The sequence below is a fragment of the Hakea prostrata genome, chromosome 1 (genome assembly GCF_041222555.1).
Source record: "Hakea prostrata isolate BN-2017 chromosome 1, UWA_Hpros_2, whole genome shotgun sequence".
In the NCBI taxonomy this organism is placed as follows: domain Eukaryota; kingdom Viridiplantae; phylum Streptophyta; class Magnoliopsida; order Proteales; family Proteaceae; genus Hakea; species Hakea prostrata.
In genome coordinates this window covers 60,659,341-60,679,802 of record NC_142600.1, presented here as the reverse complement: position 1 = coordinate 60,679,802, position 20,462 = coordinate 60,659,341, and the positions used below count along the sequence as shown (strand labels likewise).

The 20,462-nt window shown below is 38.9% G+C and overlaps 1 protein-coding gene across 1 annotated transcript; it reads left to right on the top strand.

Moving 5' to 3' along the window:
• Positions 1-321: 321 nt before the first annotated feature.
• On the top strand, positions 322-12,400 carry LOC149029261 (peptide methionine sulfoxide reductase A1-like). The gene is made up of 2 exons (XM_089141337.1): positions 322-974; positions 11,963-12,400. Exons 1-2 carry the CDS (start codon positions 441-443, stop codon positions 12,212-12,214), a joined length of 786 nt encoding a protein of 261 aa, XP_088997463.1. The 5' UTR covers positions 322-440; the 3' UTR covers positions 12,215-12,400.
• The last annotated feature ends 8,062 nt before the right edge of the window (positions 12,401-20,462 follow it).

Below are 20,462 nucleotides of genomic sequence, written 5' to 3'. Positions count from 1 at the left end.
TTTTTAAAATAAAAACCCTTTGAAAGAAAAAAAATAATTTATATTTACATTCATGCCCTCGTATTTTTAATCCAATCATTGAATCTTGTTTTGTAAACGTGGTGAAATGTGGATCATTGGCGGCAGCCAAGCGGCCACTGCGTCTGCCGCAAATAAAATCCCTTTTATTACATATTTTTCCTGAAGTATATTCACAAAACGGAAATTTTTAAGTGAAACGGAACCATTATTTTAAAATAAAAATTTCGTCCCCAATATCTTGCCAAACGTTTCAAAAGAATTGCCTATAAAAAACGCAATTATTGGCGCCCCTCGCCTTTGTATGATGAAACAGAACTTTCCAGAAATTCATTCCCTCCGTCCATGCAATCCATCCATCCATCCGTCTTCTCTGCCTCTCTTAATTTGTGACACTAAAAAGAAAAACTGTTATCGCAGAAATGCTTACTGGGTTAGCTTCTGCTGCACTTCCTTCAACTGTGCTCGCTTCTTCCACTCGTTTCTCCCCCTTCAATTCCTCTTTCTTCCCTGTGTATAGAATCTCTACTAAGCCATCGTCGTTTCCTTGTAACTCTAGACCCTCTCACTTGTCCGCCATCAGCATGAGCTGGTTAGGGAAGCTTGCATCGGGGTTCGCAACTCGAGCTTCAGATGTCGCCGTGGATTCAGCTTCTTCAGCAATAGCTCAAGGTCCTGATGATGATATTCCTGCTCCTGGACAACTGTTCGCTCAATTCGGAGCTGGATGCTTCTGGGGTGTTGAGCTAGCGTTCCAGAGAGTCCCTGGCGTTACAAAGACGGAAGTTGGGTATAGTCAAGGGCATTTACATAATCCGACATACAATGATATCTGTTCCGGCACGACGAGCCATTCTGAAGTTGTTCGGGTTCAGTATGACCCGAAAGTTTGCAGTTTTGACACTCTGCTCGATGTGTTCTGGGCTCAGCATGATCCCACCACGCTCAATCGTCAGGTAAACCATCGGATGTTTTTGGGAAATTGTTTGCTTATCAGTAGGGGAGTTTTGTTTTTAGTTCTTTAAATTTTTACATGAGATAGATTCTTTTGTATAATTCGATTGGGCTTATTCTGCTTTATCAAATGCTCTTTTGTTGGTTGCACTGAATGCTGTATTTCTTGGTGTTTTATGAGGAATGCTCCGTTGAGTTGTTGAAACTTGCTAATATTCTTCTAGTTTTGTTTACCTTAGTTTTCAATAGCTCAGTTTAGTAGAAATGATGATGCTAAGATTGGATGAGTGGCAAAACTAGGAAGGGTAAGGTAAGGAATGATCATATTGGAGCTGGTTTGGGAGTAGCTCTGATAAATTATAAGTTTAAGAGAAAGCCAGGTAGCACAGCCATGTTCAATGGAGGCCCTTTCGTGCCCCTGTAAGGAGAAGTGATCTAATCCAAATAGAAAGAATTATAAGAACTAGGGGCAGACCCAACATAATTTGAGGAGAAGTGGTGAACAAGGATATGCATAGGTTAGGCCTTGTATCTAGCATGACCCCGATAGAGCTTGATTGCATGCAAGGATCCATGTAGTAGATACCATATAGTTGGGAAAAGGCTTGTCCTTGTTGTTGTAGTGCATAAATAGTTCCTCTACCAATCGACGTTCCGGATTTTCTTCTGTTGCTTCTGCAGTAACTTGAGGAGGAACCCAAAGAGTTTGTTTTCCCAATTTCTTGCAAGTAAACCAACTGGAACTTTGTTCTCATAAATGCAAAGGTAAGTTTTTAAATGAGAATAGCATGTACGCTGTGACCATTAGATATAAAAAGAGATATATAAAAGAAAACAGCAATAGGAACTCCTGGATGCCATTTCTGTCCTTTCCAAGTAAATGGCCAAGTGAATGTCCTAGAAAGTCTGCTACTACCATGGTCATAGCTCTTAAAAGGACTATAGAGATCACAAGATGAACAAGAACTTAAAGTAAGAAACTGATCATAAGTGATCAACAATCCTCATAAAGAGCCTGAGAAGTGCTTTCAGGGTTGTAGTAATAGTTGATTGGCGGGGCTTGGGGAGTGATACTGAAAAAACGAAGTAGATGATTAGAGAATCCATGACTGGTGCTCTTAAAGGTGAGCTTGAAAAGGGAAGTCATAGCCATAGAACAAAATTTGGTCGAAACTTGCGAATAAAATTTCACATTTTGGGAAGCTTGAAATGAAAAATAAGGGGACTGAATAAAAGTCACAAGTTTCGATTGAAACCTGTCGAAATTCGACACTGGGTTGAAATGAGTACCAAACCAGTTGGACCATGGGTCGAAACTATTGAAATTTTGACATTGGGTTGAACCTAGTCAAAATATGAACCGAACCGGCTGAACTAGCTGGTTCAATTTTATAAAAGTCTTTTTTGATCGAAACTTTGCAAAAGTAGAGTTTTGAGCGCGGTCTCATGGCAGAAGCAGGAGGTTTCGACCTCATTTTCCCCCTAGATTTCGACAAATTTTTAATGGTTTTGGATCATTTCGAGCACTTCTAAGCACTCTTTTGTTGATTTCGGCCCTTTTTGATGGATTATTTCACTGTTTTCAAGCTTTGTTGCAAGGTAACTTAAGTTTTCCCTATTTTTTGATTTTTTCCTTTCTTTCATGGTCAAATGGTGTTGGAATGTTTTGAAAATTTTTTCCAGTCTCTAGTAGGTAGATTTACTAGTGGTTGTTGTTGGATTTGATCTTTGTAGTGTTCTACTATTTTTTTTTTTTAAATTTTAAAAAACCTAAAAATTTATATTTTTTTATTTGCTTTATGCTCAAAGCATATTGGATTGAGTTGAAATTATTATGTGTTGCCTTTAAAAGGTAAATTTACATATGTAATTTATAGAATCTGATTTTTGAAGTGTTATATTATGTTTTCTGATTTTTGTTGTATTAAATAATTATTATAAAAATATTTTAATTAAAAAAAGTATTTTTAATTAGTAATTTTTTTCTCTCAAATGTTTGTGAATACCTTAGTTTACATTGTCATGTGTGTTTGGTGTCTTTAGGTTAAAATTAAAGTGTTGGGTTGGTGTTTTAATGATGATTTTTATGTTTGTTTGTAATTTTATAGGACCGTTGTTCGACTAGCTATGATGTATAGTGCAAATTGTTGGGTTGTTAAAAAGAATCATACAGATAAACTCAGTTTAGTAGAAATGAGGAGGCTAAGATGGATAAGTGGCAAAACTAGGAAGGATAAGATAAGGAATGATCATATTAGAGTTGGTTTGGGAGTTGCACCCATAAGTAATAAGCTTCGAGAAAGTTGTTTGACGTGGCACAACCAAGTTCAATGGAGACATATAAATGCCCCTGTATGGAGAAGTGATATAATTCAGATTGAAGGGACTAGAAGAGCTAGGGGTAGACCTAAGATAATCTTAAGAGAAGTGGTGAGAAAGGATATGCATAGCTTAGGCCTTGTATCTAGCATGTCCTCAAACAAAATTGATTGGAAGGCAAGAATCCATGTAGCCGATCCCATTTAGTTGGGACAAGGCTTATTGTTGTTGTTGTTGTTGTTGTATCAAACACAAACTTTTCAGTCAGAGACTCAAAAGTATGATGTTAGACATAGCTTGGCAGCATGGTAGGCCTCTGACAAATGACAGGAAGAAGTCAGAGTGTAAATATTGTTTGAAAAAGATTGGATCAGGTGGGGCCACTCGACTAAAGATCCATCTAGCTGGAGGGGACCGCAATATGGCTGGATGTTGCACGGTCCCTTATAAAGTTAAAGTGACAATGGCAAAATATATGAGAGGAGGGCAAGAGAAGAGGGCAAGAGAAGAGGGCAGAGAAGAGGGCAAAGATGGATGAGTTCCAGACAACATGCTTAGAGGAGGTGGGAGAGCAGAATGTGGATCCAGATGATGCATCATCCTCAGAGCCAGAGATGGAGAGAGTACTTAGGATGAGTAGGGAGTCTCATAGACTTGATGAGATACGGAGGACACAAAGGGCCATGGGTGCAGGGTCATCTAGAGATCTGGATTTTGAGAGGGCAAGCGGAGGCAACTCCAGTATGAGGAGGAGCTAGAGTGTCAGAGTGTCAGCTCCCTTACCACGGGCCCCACAACTTTGATTTAGTGCCACATTTGTTGCACATAGACTCAGTGCTACATCTGCTGCTTTTAGACCCATTGCCATAGATCTTGATGTGTAGGTACTACGCACTGATCCTGACTTGTTTGGGAGGCCATAGACGAAACAAATGAAATTAAAGCATATGTGGGGTAATGTGAAGGAGAAGGTGGGGATGGCCTTTTCTAAGTAGGCATTATATTACAGTGTTCCTGCAAATGCTGCACAGGGTCCTTATTATAAGGCGATGATGGATGAGATCAGTGGTGCTAGAGATGGGGTGGTTGGGCCAACCCCATATAAAATATATAATGTATATCTCCCACGGCATAAGGAAGACTTGAAGACCTACATTGATAGTCTTAAGCTGATGTAGAGGCACTATAGGGTGAGGGTGATGTGTGATGGTTGGATTGGTCCCACTAGACAGTCTATCATCAATTTTATGCTCAATTGTGATGGGAGGACGATGTTTCTCAAGTCTGTTGATGCATTTGGTTACAAGAAGATTGCAAAATACATATATGGGTTACTGAAGAGTGTGGTGAAAGAGGTTGGAGTCGAGCACGTGGTGCAGATTGTGACTGATAATGGCTCCAATTTCAAGAAAGCTGGGATGAAGTTGATGAAGAATTCCAGCTATAGGCTCTTCTAGACTCCTTATGCTGCACATTGTATTGATTTGATGTTGAAAGACATGGGGCAAATCAAATTTGTGTATAAGGTTGTTCAACGGACTTAACATGTGACCACGTGCGTATATAACCATGGATATGCTTTGGATATGTTGAGGAGGATATGTGGTGGTGACTAGGTGAGGCCTGGGGTCACAAGATTTGCTACAAATTTGATTGCCTTGAAGAGTTTTGAGAAGAAGAAAAACCTACTACGTGCGATGTTTGCATCGCAAGAGTGGTTTGATTGGCCCCAGTCAGATTCACTGGCTGGCAGGGAGAGCAACAGAGGCTACCATATCCAGTGATAGTGATAGCTTCTGGGCAAATCTAAAAATTGTTGTGAAGCTTTTAAACCCTGTGGTGAAAGTCTTAAAGTTGATAGATCAATAAAGGGATCCAACTTTACCACATATATGGGCTGCAATGGAGATGGTTAGGAAGGTATATCCTAAGGGCAACCAGAAATTCCTTGATATCATCCAGGAGAGGTGGGAGAAGCAGTTGAAACATCCATTACATATGGCTAGTGAGTTGAAAGTTATTAAATTTTCCATGTTATTACATAGTAGTTAATACTTATTATGTTGTTGTATAGTTTCTTACCATCTCATTTGTTGGCTTGTTTGATAGCCTAGTATTTGAATCCCATGTACCATTACTGTAGAGAATTTGGGATGATGACAGATTTGATTCAGGTAGTCCAACAAGTAGTGGAAAGATTGGAACCGGATCCGGTGAAACAAACATTAATTAATAACGAGGTAAGATTGTGAGTTGTGAGTTGTGAGATGACTAGTAGTCTAGTACTTAAGGTAACTACTTGTTTTTTTTTTACATTAACATTGTAATTATTGATTGTAGTTAAAGGCTTTTAGAGATGCTATTGGTAGCTTTGGTTGCTAAGTGGCTATTTAGGCTTGGGAGAACACCACTTTTGGTTAGTTACTTAGTCTAAGTCTTAGATACTCAATTTGAGTGGGCCAGAGAATTTATTTTTAGCATTATTAATTTGGTTGGTTATGTTTCTTGTAGCTGAGTGGTGGCTGCGATGCGGGTTAGACTCGGAGTACTTGATTAATATTGCAGTTAAAGTGCTCTCCTAGACATCTTCTGCCACCGGCTGCGAGCGTAACTGGAGCACATTCAATTTGATACATTCTAAGAGGTGGAACCGTTTGGGGGTGAGGTGGCTAGAGGATCTTGTATATGTTCACTATAATATGAGGTTGAGAGATGAGCACATTAAGCTAGGTCAGGGTCGAGGTAATGGGGACAAGATTGTGTTGGTTGACATCTTTGCTATTGATGATGATGATGAGGACGAGCCCCTTTTAAAGTGGGTCAGAGAGCCATTGTTGGATGAGGCAAGAGGTCGACCCAACAATCAAATTGCACGGGAGATGGGAGCTAATGTGGATGAGTTCTTGGCCACAGACGGGAGAGTGCACACCGAGCCTAGTCGTCCCTTTGTACTACACCCCGATGCATCCAGTGTTAGTGAGGATAATATTGTGTGGTCAGATGCTGATAATGATGTTACGCAGCCACCTGCTAGTCAGACACAGGATGATGATGATGATGTTAGACCTGGTAGTGGGGATGATAGTGGGAGTGATGATTGACTTGGTGATTAGGATTCGACTGATCCTAGGGAAAGACCACCACCACCGGAGTCAACAGTGACCCCAGTTGAGAGAGTCAGGGACAGGGAAGGCCATTGAGGTTCTCGAGGGAGACTCAGTTCAACCACACTACCTAGGATGTCGATCACGGTCCACCATCATCTCAAGGTCGTACTTCCACCTACAGTCGGAAGGGGAAAGGGAAGCAACATAGACATGGGTATGAGGATGACACCTCATCGTACGGTTCTTATCATCCCCTACGAATGTGAATAGCTTGGCAGGCTCTATGGGATTTATGAGTCTAGATGAGTCAAAAGGCTCCACGGCCAGATGCTGGCTATCGGCAGCAGCAGCCGAGAGTGGTTGGAGAGTGCTGCATCTTCTTCTGGGCTTATGGTCATGCATCTGATGGGCATGTGTTTCCTCATGATTATGGGAGACATAGACTAGTGGAACAAACTAGGATTTATTATCCAGCGTTTGACGGGAGGACGGTATACGTGCACAGGGGTGCAACTTATATGGATGCTAACTAGGGGCACAAACGTTTGAGGAGCAGATCTTTGGCGTGCAACCACAACCCCTACCCCCTATCCCCTGAGGTTGAATCAGGACTTCCCTGTCCGTACTGCATATTCCCTCATATTAGATATCTTATGCATGTTGATGACTGGACCTATAGAGTTGCAGTTTTCGATTACCTTGACAACCATAGGCATCACATGTCATGGGATGTTTGTGTTTGTTGCTTAGAGGAGAGGATGTTACAGGCATAGTACTACTCAAGTCACGGGATGGATCCACCGAGGCACTCCTCTTGGCATTGAGTTAGTGAGTTGTGCTTCCTTTTATTTTTATTGTTAGTTACATTGTATTTGATGTTTCGAGTTTATTTGATGTTTTGAATTGAGTTAAGTTACAAGTTAGAAGTCATATATTGAATGTTATGTACTTATGTAGTTAAGTTTATTGTGTATTTCTCGGTCGACTCTATATTGATGTTATGTATTTTGAATGACATATCTACATTGATTTTTTTAGCAAAATGCTGTGCCAATGTGTTCTTTATACTCTAATTAGCTTAATGCAGAATCCGACCCCAAAACACTCCCTAAAACCTGTTGAAACTTGATGTCGAAACTTGCACGAAAAAATCCTTGGTTTCGAAATTTACCAGGTTTCCACCTAAGTTTCCCATTTTTACTTGGTCGAAACTTGAGTTTCCCTCGAATTTTGTTCCTTGGTCACAGCGCAAATGTATGAAAATATGTTTTCATTTCACTTCTGGTATTAACTACGCTTCAAGACATGCTGGTTCTAAAGATGCAGCCAGATAAAAGTTGGAAGAGAAATGAAGCTTGCTGGTTCTTCTCTCTCAGGTACAACGACGGAAGGGGAAAAAGGAGTGGTAGAACTTACCTGGATGACGCTTGGCTTTACTCCCAAATTGGAACCTCTCCAAAAATGCAACTTCTTCCACTGATTGAAGGACAAGGTTCAGTGGTGGATCTTTTTAAATTTGAGATATTGGGTATGATTGTCTAATGGGTGAACAAGTGTAACAGTGCTAGGAGTAGAGGGTCTGGTTGATAATTTGATTACTTTTGGGGTGGCATTAATTCTAGTAACTCAGGGAGTGGTACTGAAAATTTCCCTTTTAAAATGGTTGGCATTTCGTGCAAGACCATAGGCTTGGTAAAAAAGTTAGTGTCATGTGCATTGCTGGCTGTATCTGATATGCATACCTAGGGATGTCAGACAGTCAGTTTAGCTCAGTTTTTCAACCAACGAACTGTTTCTCAGCTGAACTGGGCCAAACTGAGGCTTCCCTGATAAGTGAAAAGCTTGGTTTTGGTTTCAGTCCAATTCCAGTTTGGTTTTCTTTTATTGGGTTCAGTATCTTTCTGGTTTCATTCATTTAATTTGGTAGGCCTGGTGCAGTCCAGTCCGGCAGTACTGTAATACCCCAAAACTAATGACGGCCTGATAGATAATCGGTTTGTTTGGTTTTAACTGGTTTTGTTTCTGGACACCCATATATACACCTTATTTTTCACTCATGTATTTTTCTGTGCATTCTTAGGGTAAAATTTTGTTGTGGTTGTCAGTACACTTTTAGTTTTGTAAATGAACTTCTTTTATGACATTGCATTACATCTTTGGTCAGGGTAGCTACATAGGTATTGTCCAACCACATTCCCTTGTTAAGACGATCAACTGGTGATGGAAGAGTGGGAAGCTCAATGGCATCAGCTGAAGAGTTTTAGGAACAAAATGGGGTCCGGTATTCTTTGGCAAGTTTTCTAATTTTAGGGGATTTGCCTTACAGAAAAGTCAGTCAGTGTTTTATTGTTTCCAAAATATGACAGAGATTGAGCTGCTAGGCATGACAAATGAGTGCCGGCTCAATCAGAAAAACCTGATTATTTCAGGTATTTTGTTGAAATATTAAAAATGCTAACTTGAGGGAACTCTTGAAGTAACAAAAAAGTTGCTCAAATTGTGGGAACTTTGAAGACAAAGGAGGCTTATATTATGGAAGATTGTATTAAGACCCTTATAAGATACTTTTCTACCCCAAGAATTATAATTTTTGGTTTACTGCACATTTTTCTGTGGCACTTCAATTGAAATCCAGTCTGTATGTTGCATTTGTGGTTTAGACTCGCAAAACAGAGGATTGTATAGGTTCTAAGAGATTTGCACTGTCTGTCCAACAGGTTATTTGAGTGTCCAGTATTGTGTGTTAGATAATGCAAGTTGCAGCATGGGAGTAGAGTACAATTGAAGTGCATAAGACGATTGATTTATAAGCGTGACTAAAAATAGCTAACTATTGCATATTTTCTCTTTATCTCAGTTTTATGGAGATCTTTTGAACGATGCTGAGAATTATGATTATTTTCATGTAATGATGGGCCATGTCAGATTCAGGGAATGGATGGTTAATAAAATGTACACGATCCTTGTATGCTTAAACATATTCTTAGGATATACGGATTCTGCAGTAACTGATAATGTGTACATGGGATAAATGAATTGAGTTAGATTGTGCACAATAATTGAGGTGAAAATTATTATATGGTGGAAGCATGGAGGTTCTTTCCATGTCCTCTGTAGGAATGCCTTCCTAATGGTCCATCAATTGTGCCACGTGGAAGGATGCTGTTGCAATTCTGGCGTTGGATAGATGGGCTTCCGTGGAGTCTTACTTGAGTCCAGTGTCCATTTATGGTCAAGCATTTCTTTTCAAGAGTTCTGTCTCCATACACTTTTGTTTAGGCATTTATCTATCAATTTTCTTTTAAGTAATGGTCATAGGCCCTACCAATCCAGAAAATCTGGGCTCTGCCCAACCTGCCATGTGGTACATATTGGTACCATAGAGTTGGGCCTTCCTTGTGGGCTGAGCTGGAATAAATTCCAGTGTTTTGTTTCTATGGTTGTACATCAAATAACAGTTATACTACCTAAGGTAACATATATAATGTTGTTGTTTGCCTTAGCTACTTTAGACAAACGTTGGATATTGACCATGATAATAATGTTGGAATTGGGAGAGCCAGTCAGCAGTCCTTTGTTAGAATCTGAGAAAGGAGTAATTATACTGTTTATTTTTTATTGACCTCAGAAGTCTGAGCATTGGGCTGGCCCTGCCTGGCTCAATATTTCAGATGGTCAACTGGCCTCACGCAGTGTTTTGACCTCCAGTGTTGCCTTTGGTCTGGTTGGTTAGCCTTTGTCCTCCTAAGCCTTTCCAAGTGGTAGTCCAAGGCCTAAGCTGAATTCTTCCCCCACAACACCCCCTCCCCCCCCCCCCCCCCCCCAAAAAAAAAAGAAAAAAAAAAAAGAGAAAGAATCAAAAAAAGAAAAAAGAAAAAAAAATTGATATGCATGATGTGTATTATATATCCTTTGTTTTGTGTATATTCATGCATATACTTTACTTGATGTCAACTTCTTTTCATCTGCGCTATAGGTATGTCTGAGTTGCTCGAGTTTTCTATTTGCTATAGATTTCCTGAGATATCTTGAGATTTTAATTGGGACTGCTTCTTGTTTTCATATGTTTGTCAGACCAGGCCAGCCAATTTCAGCCTACCCTGAGCTTGGGCCAGGCTGTTGGTAGAGCCAAGGGTAGTCTATATTGTTTGGGCCAGGCCAGGCCAAACCTAGGAGACTATTTGAATTTGATATTTTCTTGCATTTTTTGAGTTTTACGGGCCCACCGGGCCAGAAGCTTCTCAAGCTTAAGCATTTACTTTTCTAGTTAGAGACCAACGTCTTGGGGCTAACGTGGGATCCGCTCAAGGACCTACCGGTTTAGGTAAATATCTAATGCGTTCCCCGACCGGAGAGGTCATTTTGGAGGAGAAACTATGCGCTGTTGGGATCTCCGTGCTCCCTGGTTGGAACCTCTAAGGGGTCCCAATCTGTGTGTAAAACGTAAAATGTAAAATTGGATGTAACCTATGTTTTAACATCCTTTGGAGTTAGCTTTACAGTATGATGTGTTACATGTCATCCAATATCAAGTAAGTTTCAAGCTAATGGTAGACCAATTTCAACCCAGCCGAGTCCAAATCACATTTTTGGCTGACATGATTCGCGGCAGCAGCCTGTTTCTGCCTTCATGAACATATTTATATTTTGAGACTTTTCTAGGCAAAGTGTCTGCATGTCAGTCAGTCCACAATGAAACTTGTTCTTAGTCGGGGATGGGGGCCATTGTCCACTGATTTGCCTGCATGTCCTGCTAGACTTCTGTGTGCCTGGACTGCCTCTGTATTGATCCTCACTCCTCAGCTTGTAGCGTCTAGCATCAGTCCCATGGAGATTTTTACGCTTGCCACCTCATTCCACCCAACCCCCCCCAAAAAAAAAAAAAAAAAAAAAAAAAAAAAAAAAAAAAAAAAGAAAAAGAAAAAAAGAGAGAGAATTATGTCCCGTTTCTCATGATGTCAGAAATTATTTCCTTTCTGTTTTACGTTGTTGACCAAAAGTTCCTTGTAATTTTGGGTTCTGAGTTTTTCTTGCTCTACACAAATGTCCCACTCCACCTTGAGGATCATAGAGACATACAGACCGACCAAAGAGGAAGAAATGAGGAAAATTGTCAACCGCCAGGGGAGAACTCCAAGCTGAATGAATCATTCTACTTTGAAGCGCTGATCCTGAAATCCACCACTGACCTGGACTATTAGTTTGCCAAATCATTCACATTCCCCTTTGCAGTCTGGTTCTTGATTCCTTGTGAGCCCTTTCCCACTATCAATTTTAGATTAATACAGCAATGCATATGTACAATCATCACGCATACATAATTTCTATGCGTGTAGTCTACCCTCAGTGCCAAGATCTGATAGTAGGAGCATAATCAGCACTCTACTTAATCATAGCTTGTTTACATTCAGACTTTTATATGGCATTGACTTTGAGAGCAATAGCATTGTCCAATTTGGGAGGGTCTGGGTGCTGGGAGGCAACTGTCTTTTTGGAACTGTCTAGTGTTTTGTTAATTTTATCTGGTTCATCTTCTGACTCTTTGGATATTGCTTGATGGGCAGGGGAATGATGTGGGGACACAATACAGATCAGGAATATACTACTACACTCCCGAGCAGGAGAAAGCAGCACAGGAGTCAATTGAAAATCAGCAGAAGCTCTTGAACAGGAAGATTGTAACTGAGATTCTCCCAGCAAAGAAGTTCTACAGAGCAGAGGAATACCACCAGCAGTATCTTGTGAAAGGTGGCCGATTTGGGTTCAAACAGTCAGCTGAGAAAGGCTGCAATGATCCCATCCGATGCTATGGCTAAGTTGAGTGTCTTCCTGATACTGATTTTGTCTCCTGTGATTCTTATTAATATGTTGGTGCATCCTTCCCCATAATGAGATATCATAGCTAGCATAAACTGTATTGGTAGCAGTTGTATGTAGCTTTTGAACCAAGTAATGTATTGTTTGATGGACATATAATAAAAGACAAATACCTACTACCTGTACTTTGATTTGTTGGTTCTATTGGTGTATCTAGTTTTTGTTTCTTAACCTGATAAAAAGACAACCCGTTGAAGCTTCAAAAATAGAAGAATTTTTATGGCAATATAAGAAATGGTAATACTTCTCTGCTGAACAAGAGCAGCATTTGCCAATCCTCTAAAACAGTTGAAAAGGGTTTTATCCCATAAACAATAAGATGCATGTTGAAACCTTCAGCAGAGACAAAAAGGTAGGAAGTAGAGGAAGAGGCCAATGCTGATGTAGAACCTGGGCTGGCCTCCACCAGACTCAAACGGATCAATTGCACCAGGTCAAATCATTCCAACGGGTCTTCTAAAAGGATTAAAAAGACACAAAAAACTGTTCATGTGAAAAATGTCATAGCTCTTTTTGGGCCTTGATGGAATCTTATTTAAAGCTCTTGTGGGGCCAAGAGTAGATCATGTCAAGATCTTTTAAGAAGATTGAAGACATACTAGAAACCTTTTCAAAAGTTAATAAATTTGTTGATTCCTTAGTTTTTGGTTTTATTGGTTACTGAAAGTCTAAAATCAGAAGTAAGAAGTTTTTATTTTTGTCATTGCTGATTATATTAGCTAGCTTGCCAAGATCTAGTAGTTTCAATATTCAAGGTAACTTAGAGAACAAGTGTTAAATAGCACTCTATAAACATGTAATAGGCTCTTTTCAGCCTATAGATTTTGTGAAATTGATTAATGAGTCTCTGCTTTGAGTTTATTTTCTTGTCTCATGCTTGAGTGATAAGAAGGGTGAGGGCCTTGCTGTTGAGAGCTAAATACTTTGGGCTGAAGGAGCTTTGCCGAGAGCTAAATCCATCTGTTATCATTCTTTATTCCCTTGTCTTTTTGTTTCTATTTTGTTGTTTCTAGTTCTCTGATTTGTGGGTTTAATTGGTGTGAAGTCATCTTTGATCTTAGCTTTACACTAAATGGGCCTTAGTTGGAGTTTAAGAACAGCTTGTCCAATACACCTTATTTTCTGTATGTGAATATAGAAATAGTGCATGATCTAGTCCCTTCTGAATACTCATCAATGTCCAACCTGAGTTAATGATAAGGAAAACCTCATCCAAAAATGAAATAGAAATTTTGTGTACCCAACTTGATCTTTTTTTGAATGATTAATAAATATATTAAACAACTGAAAAGAAAAGACAGGGGGGGGGGCACATGGCACAGCTAGGGGACTGTGCGCCTGGATCAAAATAGAAGGATCTAGGTCCTAGGTAACAACAATGTGCCTTGGGGAATCTACAAGGGTTTGGGGGAGGGGAGAAGCTAGCCTAGGGTAGACGTCCTTACAGATGGCCTTCCAAAGTGCATCGATGGAGTGAGATTTGGAGGATCATCTGCGAAGGTTATGCTCTAACCAACAGTTGGAGGAATATGCACCAAAGACAAGCTAGCCAATATAGTCAACGATGAGGAACCACCGAAACAAGAGATAATCCAAGCACATTCAAGGTCAAAGGGGCGGGACACTTGCAGTAGTGCCAAATGGAAGGCAGGGTTAGAAGCCAAGTGAGTTTTGTTAGAGGGCAGGAGAAGTGGGGGGGGGGGGGGAGGATGGTTTCTAGGTCGGAACTGCAAAGGATGCGATAAAGGGGGGGGTTGCTGGGATATAGCAATGGATGAGGAAGGGTGGGGAGGTAGAGGGTAAGGGCTCTCCAGACATTGAAGGATTTGGGGATGCAAACCTTGAACTAGACAAGCTTTGACCTAGGGACCTTGGGGGAAGGTGATCGAATGAAGTGCCAGGCAAAGGAGGTAGAGAAGGTTCTATTGTAGGAGGGTCCCTAAAGGGGGTTAGGGTGGGGCTGCCCAAGAGTGATTTACATGTGGGTCCCTTTAGTGGACCATAAACTAATGTTGGGTTCCCTAAATGCAATATATTACGTGTGGGTCCCAAGAAGACTGACACTGTCAACTGCCGTTAAGTATATTCAAATTTCAAATGTGAAAAGACCAAAGTGCCCCTCAGGTTATTTAATACATTTTGTTAATATATGGTTTTAAAAATAGATAATTGGTCATTAAGCGTTAATGTGAAAAAAATAATATATCTAAAAAAAGAAAAAAAATATAATAAGTTAATAACACAATGTATTAAATAACCTGAAGGGCATTTTGGTCCCTCTACGTTTAAAATTTGTTTATATTTAACGACAATCAATGCTGTTAGTCTGGTTAGGACCCACATGTAATATATTGCACTAATGGGACCCAACATTAATTTGCGGTCTACTAAGGGGACCCACACGTAAAAATCTCTATTTTTAAAGGTGAAATTATGAGATGTTGCACACAACAAATTTCTGAAAAGTAACAGATCAAACGACCTATAATGAGAAAGATTAGAGGAACCAATAAAACTATTAACTTGATATTCATCCAAAAAAACAAACAATTAAATTGATCAACAAGACCTACACTAGGTGGTTTGGTTTGTAAATCATACAACCAGTTATAAACATGAGGCAACATCCGGTCAGGTTACTTCTTGTCATGAAAAATTTTGTTTCTAAGAGATCAGCTAAAATAACAAATTCTGATCACAACTGGGAACAGCCATCAAAGGGTAGGTTGATTAAAAGACTTACTGATGAGTAAGAGTGACAGAGATGTAGCAGTGATCTATAGGAGAAGACCCGGTTCTCAATCCCAGAGGCCTTGTAGCTCGAATATGCTTAGCCAGTCCCATAAAAAGAAAATGTATCGGATGGATTAGCCATATTTCCACACAACACAGAACAAAGATCAACCAAGGTCCTTTGGGACAAAGTGATATTAACTGGGATTTAGAAGTGAAAAATGATAAATCCTTGGCAGCTAATTTGGAGAAAAAGTGTCTACTGGATAACATAGGAAATTAAGTATATAAAAAAACGTAATGGTATTGAGAAATGATTAAGATCCAGTGATCCACGAGGTAGACTGAGAGACGTGAACAAAACATGCTTGAGTAGGTTGGTGTGGAAGACAAAACATAAGCCGTCAATAATCAATGAGTTCTTACAGGGTTCTTGAATAAGGACAGCTCCGTTAAGAAAATGCTACAAAGTACCTTCTTCTCCCGGATCTGAAGAAGGTGTAGCACCAGTGATGGAATGTCGGGGGGTGGTCGATAGAGAATGGTGAGAAAACAAAACTTTCGACTGTCCAGTAGCTTGGTTCCTTTGCTATTATCGTGTGCACGCAGCTAGAACATGATGCTTTTCATGAAAGTGTAGCTCATGTAGCAGATTTGATTGAAGATACAGATTGGGTATTTTGCACTGCCGTGTCTAAAGTATTTAAATTGTGGTGGAACTCGCACGTACCTCGTAAATACCAGGAGGTGGGGCGAAGTATATTTTTCATTGATGTTTAACATCAGATGGTGAATTCATATATGGTTACGTCCACATGGGAGTATGTGTGAAAGAAACATGCAATGGTAGGGTGGTATAACCTGCTATGGAAATCAGACTTGGTTCCTCAACAAAGTTTATTTGGATGGAGGTTGCTATTGAGGAAGATCTCTAAACTGATGATCAGCTGCAAGGACGGAAGGCCAGGTTTGTTTCAAAGATGTGATTTGTGTAAAGGTGCTGAAGAGAACTTAAAACATTTCTTGATTCAATCCAACTACTCTTATTCGGTTTGGAGATCTATTATAGAGGCTTTTAGTGTTGCTTGGGAAAGCTAATCATGTGGAAAATCTTTTCAGATTGTGAAGATCCAGATCAACACAGCCTGAGTTTAAGATGGCTGAGCATTCTTGTTCCTTATTTCTTATGGCTAGAAAGGAGTAATCTGAGATTTGAAGGGAGAAAAATAGCTACTTGGACGTTCAAATGTATCCAAAAGGAGTTATATAGGGGATGTATTACGACAGCTGGAAGGGTGTTGTCTCAAAGTGACCTGATTAAGGCTGGAAGGATGGGCATTAAAATGCTCTAATAAAACAGCCTAAGGATCCATCAGAAGTTACTTGGACGAAACCTCAAGAGGGGGTAGTTCAAGTTGAATATTGAAGAAGGCTCTCTGGGGAACCCAGGAACGGCAGGTGCAGGTGCGTGGATAGGGGATGAAGCGGCTCAAATAACCTTATCATTGATTTCGAAGCTGAAGTGGAAGCCTTGATTTGGGTCTTGAAAATTCAAGAGATTTACCAATCAATAATCTTTGGGTGGAGTGTGATCTGTAGCAGTAGTAATGTTAGTGAACAAGAAGAAGATCCTATGGCGGTTAGACAGAGATGGATGGTGCTTCAGTGATATCTGAATTCAATAGGTTGGAAAATCAGCCATTGTTTCAGTACCCAGTGGCTGATTTTCTAGCAAGCTCAGCACCAAAACTGCAAACGTTTAAGAGCCACTAGGCAGATGAGAAGGAGATGAAATCAAGTGCAAATGGAAGACCATAGTTTAGGTTTGATTGAGTAGTGTTCTCTCTTCTTGATCAAGAAGAGTGATCAAATGACAGGGAGTTCATACAACTTCTGATAAGATACCTCTTTCTTGGGAATTATGTGATACTATTTGTATACTAATTTTTCTCTTCTTTCTTTCTTTTTTTTTTTTTTCGTTTTTTGTTTTTTTAAATAGTACAATCGACCTTTACCTCTAAAGTGGATGGAGAGCCACGAGGGATAGACTCTGAATCAAAATCATTCCGGATTGAAAAATGGAAAGATCAGCTACTGTTGACCTCCACAATGTCCAAGTATAGAAGGGATCCAAGGAAATTTTTTGTTTGGTGAAAGGGATCTGAGGATTGACCTGAAGAAAGTGTTTTAACACCATTATGCACCCTTCAAAAAACCAAAGAGTATGTTTGGTTGCAAGGGGAATGAGAAAGGGAAGAGAAAGAAATTATATCTTCCTTTTATGTTATTTGGTTGCAAATGAAGTACAGTGAAATGTTCTTTTTCTCCAAGTTGCATGTTTGGTTGGGTGTAAAATTAATGAAAACTTTTTTTAAAATTTATAAACCAACCTATTTTATTTAAGTGCATGTTTATGGAATTCCATGACCTAGGACTCATAGCATAACATATTGCATTAGGAACTTCACATGCCTTGTCAATAGACCCACTGTTAGCATATATATATATTGTATTGTATTGTAAATATACATTCATCAATGTGCTCATTTCGCATGAACGCATGAATGGTCTTGTCCTTTGACGTTTGTAATTTCAGGCTTGCAAGTGATGAAGCCCAAGCCCCAATGATCAAGAGCAATTACTGCTCTTGACCGTTCAACCCCCACCCCTCCTCTCCCTCTCTAGCGTCTCTCTCTTCTGATTTTCATTCTATATATGTAGTCCCATCATGGAAGGAGGTCATTATTTGGAAGATAGTTTTTTGCTTGTATACACTTGTGTTGAAGCGTTGAGTGAATCCTTTAGGGTTGAGTGAGTCCTCACCTTGGGTCGAGTGAGTCCCCAAGTTTTATGATTTCCTCGTATCACCATTCAAGATTAATAGTGAAGATCATTATTTGTATTGTTTTTCAATATTGGAACCTTTGACTATATCAATGGGTATCAGAGCAATGTTCGATTTAGACGCATCATGCCAAGGAGGGTGAATGTTCGCATGTCAACAATGCAAAAAATTGCATTATGAAATGAGGTGAATCAATTGAAAGAAGCAAATCAAAACCACCAACAAATGATGCAAGAGGTTTTGTACCGACTTCCTGCTATGGCTTCTAACACTCACCAAACAACATTTTAATAGACGTAGACCAAAATTTTCACATCCCGGAGGAGCGCTAAAGTGAGGATCGTGATGGCTCTTCAAATTCTACGTCCATTCAATCCTAGCGAGTGCTTCCACAAACACTTTGGGCAATTGAGTGGTTAGCATGAGCTTTGGAGCAATTCGATAAAGGTATACTAGAAGACGTAAACGATTTTGATCATAAACTCGATCTCGAACTCTGTTGATTGGATTGTTTCTATTGAAACTTTTTTTTAATGGAAAGAATTATCTAAAGAGAGAAATATTGATTTTGTTGCCACAAAACTTAATGGTCATGCTTTGATTTGGTGTCGACAATTTCAACAAAGTTGAGAAAAGAGAGGACTCCGCCCAATTAACAATTGGGAGGATATGAAAGAAAGATTAGACGAATATATTTTTCCTTCTTGATTTCTTTCAAACTTTATATAAAAATTTTCACCATCTTCGGCAAGTAAATGACCAAAGTGTGAATGATTACACCAAAGAATTTTTCAAACACTTATGTCATTTTGATTTACAAGAAAATGATGGCCAATTGGTGGCTAGATATGTCAGTGGTTTAAAGCTTTCTATCTAAAATGAGATTGCTTTACACCATTTGAACACCCTTGATAAAGTTCACCAATTAACCATCAAAGTCAAAGAAAAATTGAAGATGAATTATTCTAGGTGGCTTGAGAGGGCTCCCAATATTACTATAAGAGAGAAAATTATTACGAAGAACTATTCAAGGCTAAGAAGTGATGAAAGCCAAAACCTATGATCAAAGACTAAAATAAGGGTAAAGAAAATTTTAATGTGTATCATCGATATGGGGATGTGGGTCATTTGTCATTTTATTGTTCTATTAAAAAGAAAGAAAATTGAATTAATTTGAATGAGGACGATGGTAATGAAATTGCCTATAAAAATGAGAAAAAAGATGTCATCCTTCAAGAGTATTGTGATCCCGATAGTGAGGGTGAAAACCTTGTAAGTAAATGTGTTTTGACGCACTTAAGTGTTTAGAAGATGACCAATGTCTAAGAAACAATATTTTTCATAATTATTACAATGTTTATGGAAGGAAATGTTTAGTGTTAATTGATTCCGAAAGTTGTGAAAATATGATTTTTAAATAAATGGTTTAAAAATTAAATTGGACTTGTGATAAACATCCTAACCCTTGTCACATCTTTTAGTTTAAAAGGGGAAGTGAAGTCTCTGTTAGAGATAAATGTTTAATTAAATTCTCCATCGGTATTTATTTTGATGAAATTTGGTGTGACGTGTTTCCTACAGATATTTGTCATATTTTACTTGGTAGATCTTAGCAATTTGATAGGAAAATTAATCATAATGGGAAAAAGAACACATTTATTTGTCTTGAATGGAAAGAAATATTTGTTTGACTCCATCGAAAAATGTTCTTTCTCATGGTACCTCAAAAGATGAAAAACATAATTTCTTATCTTTGAAAATTTTCGATTAAGCTTGCAAAGAAAATAATTCTATGACATATGCTTTTGTTAGACGACATACATGTGAAATAGAGAAGAAAATAGACAATTCTAAGTGTATAGCAGAGCTCTTGAATGAGTTCTCCGATATAGCATTGGAAGATCTTCCAGACAAGTTACCACCAATGTATGACATCCAACATCGAATTGATTTGGTGCCGGGTGCTACATTACCAAATTTACCACATTAGAGGATGAGTTCAACCGAGCATGCTGAGTTACAAAGGCAAGTTGAAGAGTTATTAAAAAAAGAGTTTATTTAAAAGAGTTTGAGTCCATGTGCCCTTCCCACTTTTCTTACTCCAAAGAAAGATGGATATTGGAGGGTGTATGTTGATAGTAGAGTAATAAATAAAATTATAGTTAAATATATGTTTCTCATTCCCTGATTAGATGATATGCTCGATATGTTGCATGCTACAAAAATATTTTCTAAATTTTATCTTTAAAATGCTTTTCACCAGATTTGCATCCAACTTGGTGACGAATGGAAAACCACTTTCAAGACATGGGACAGACTTTATGAATGACTTGTGATGCCATTTGGCTTATCCAATGCACCAAATACTTTTGTGAGATTGATGACTAAAGTGCTTAGGCATTTTATTGAATTTTTTTTTTTTTTGTTGTTGTTTTGATGATATTCTCATATTTAGTTTTTCTTGTGATGAACATGTTAGTCATGTACGTCAAATTTTTGAGGTTTTACAAAAAGAAAAATTATATTTACAACTCATTAAATGTTCTTTTCTAGTCAAAAGTGTTTTATTCTTAGGTTTTATTATCACTTTGTAAGGGGTTAAAGCAGAT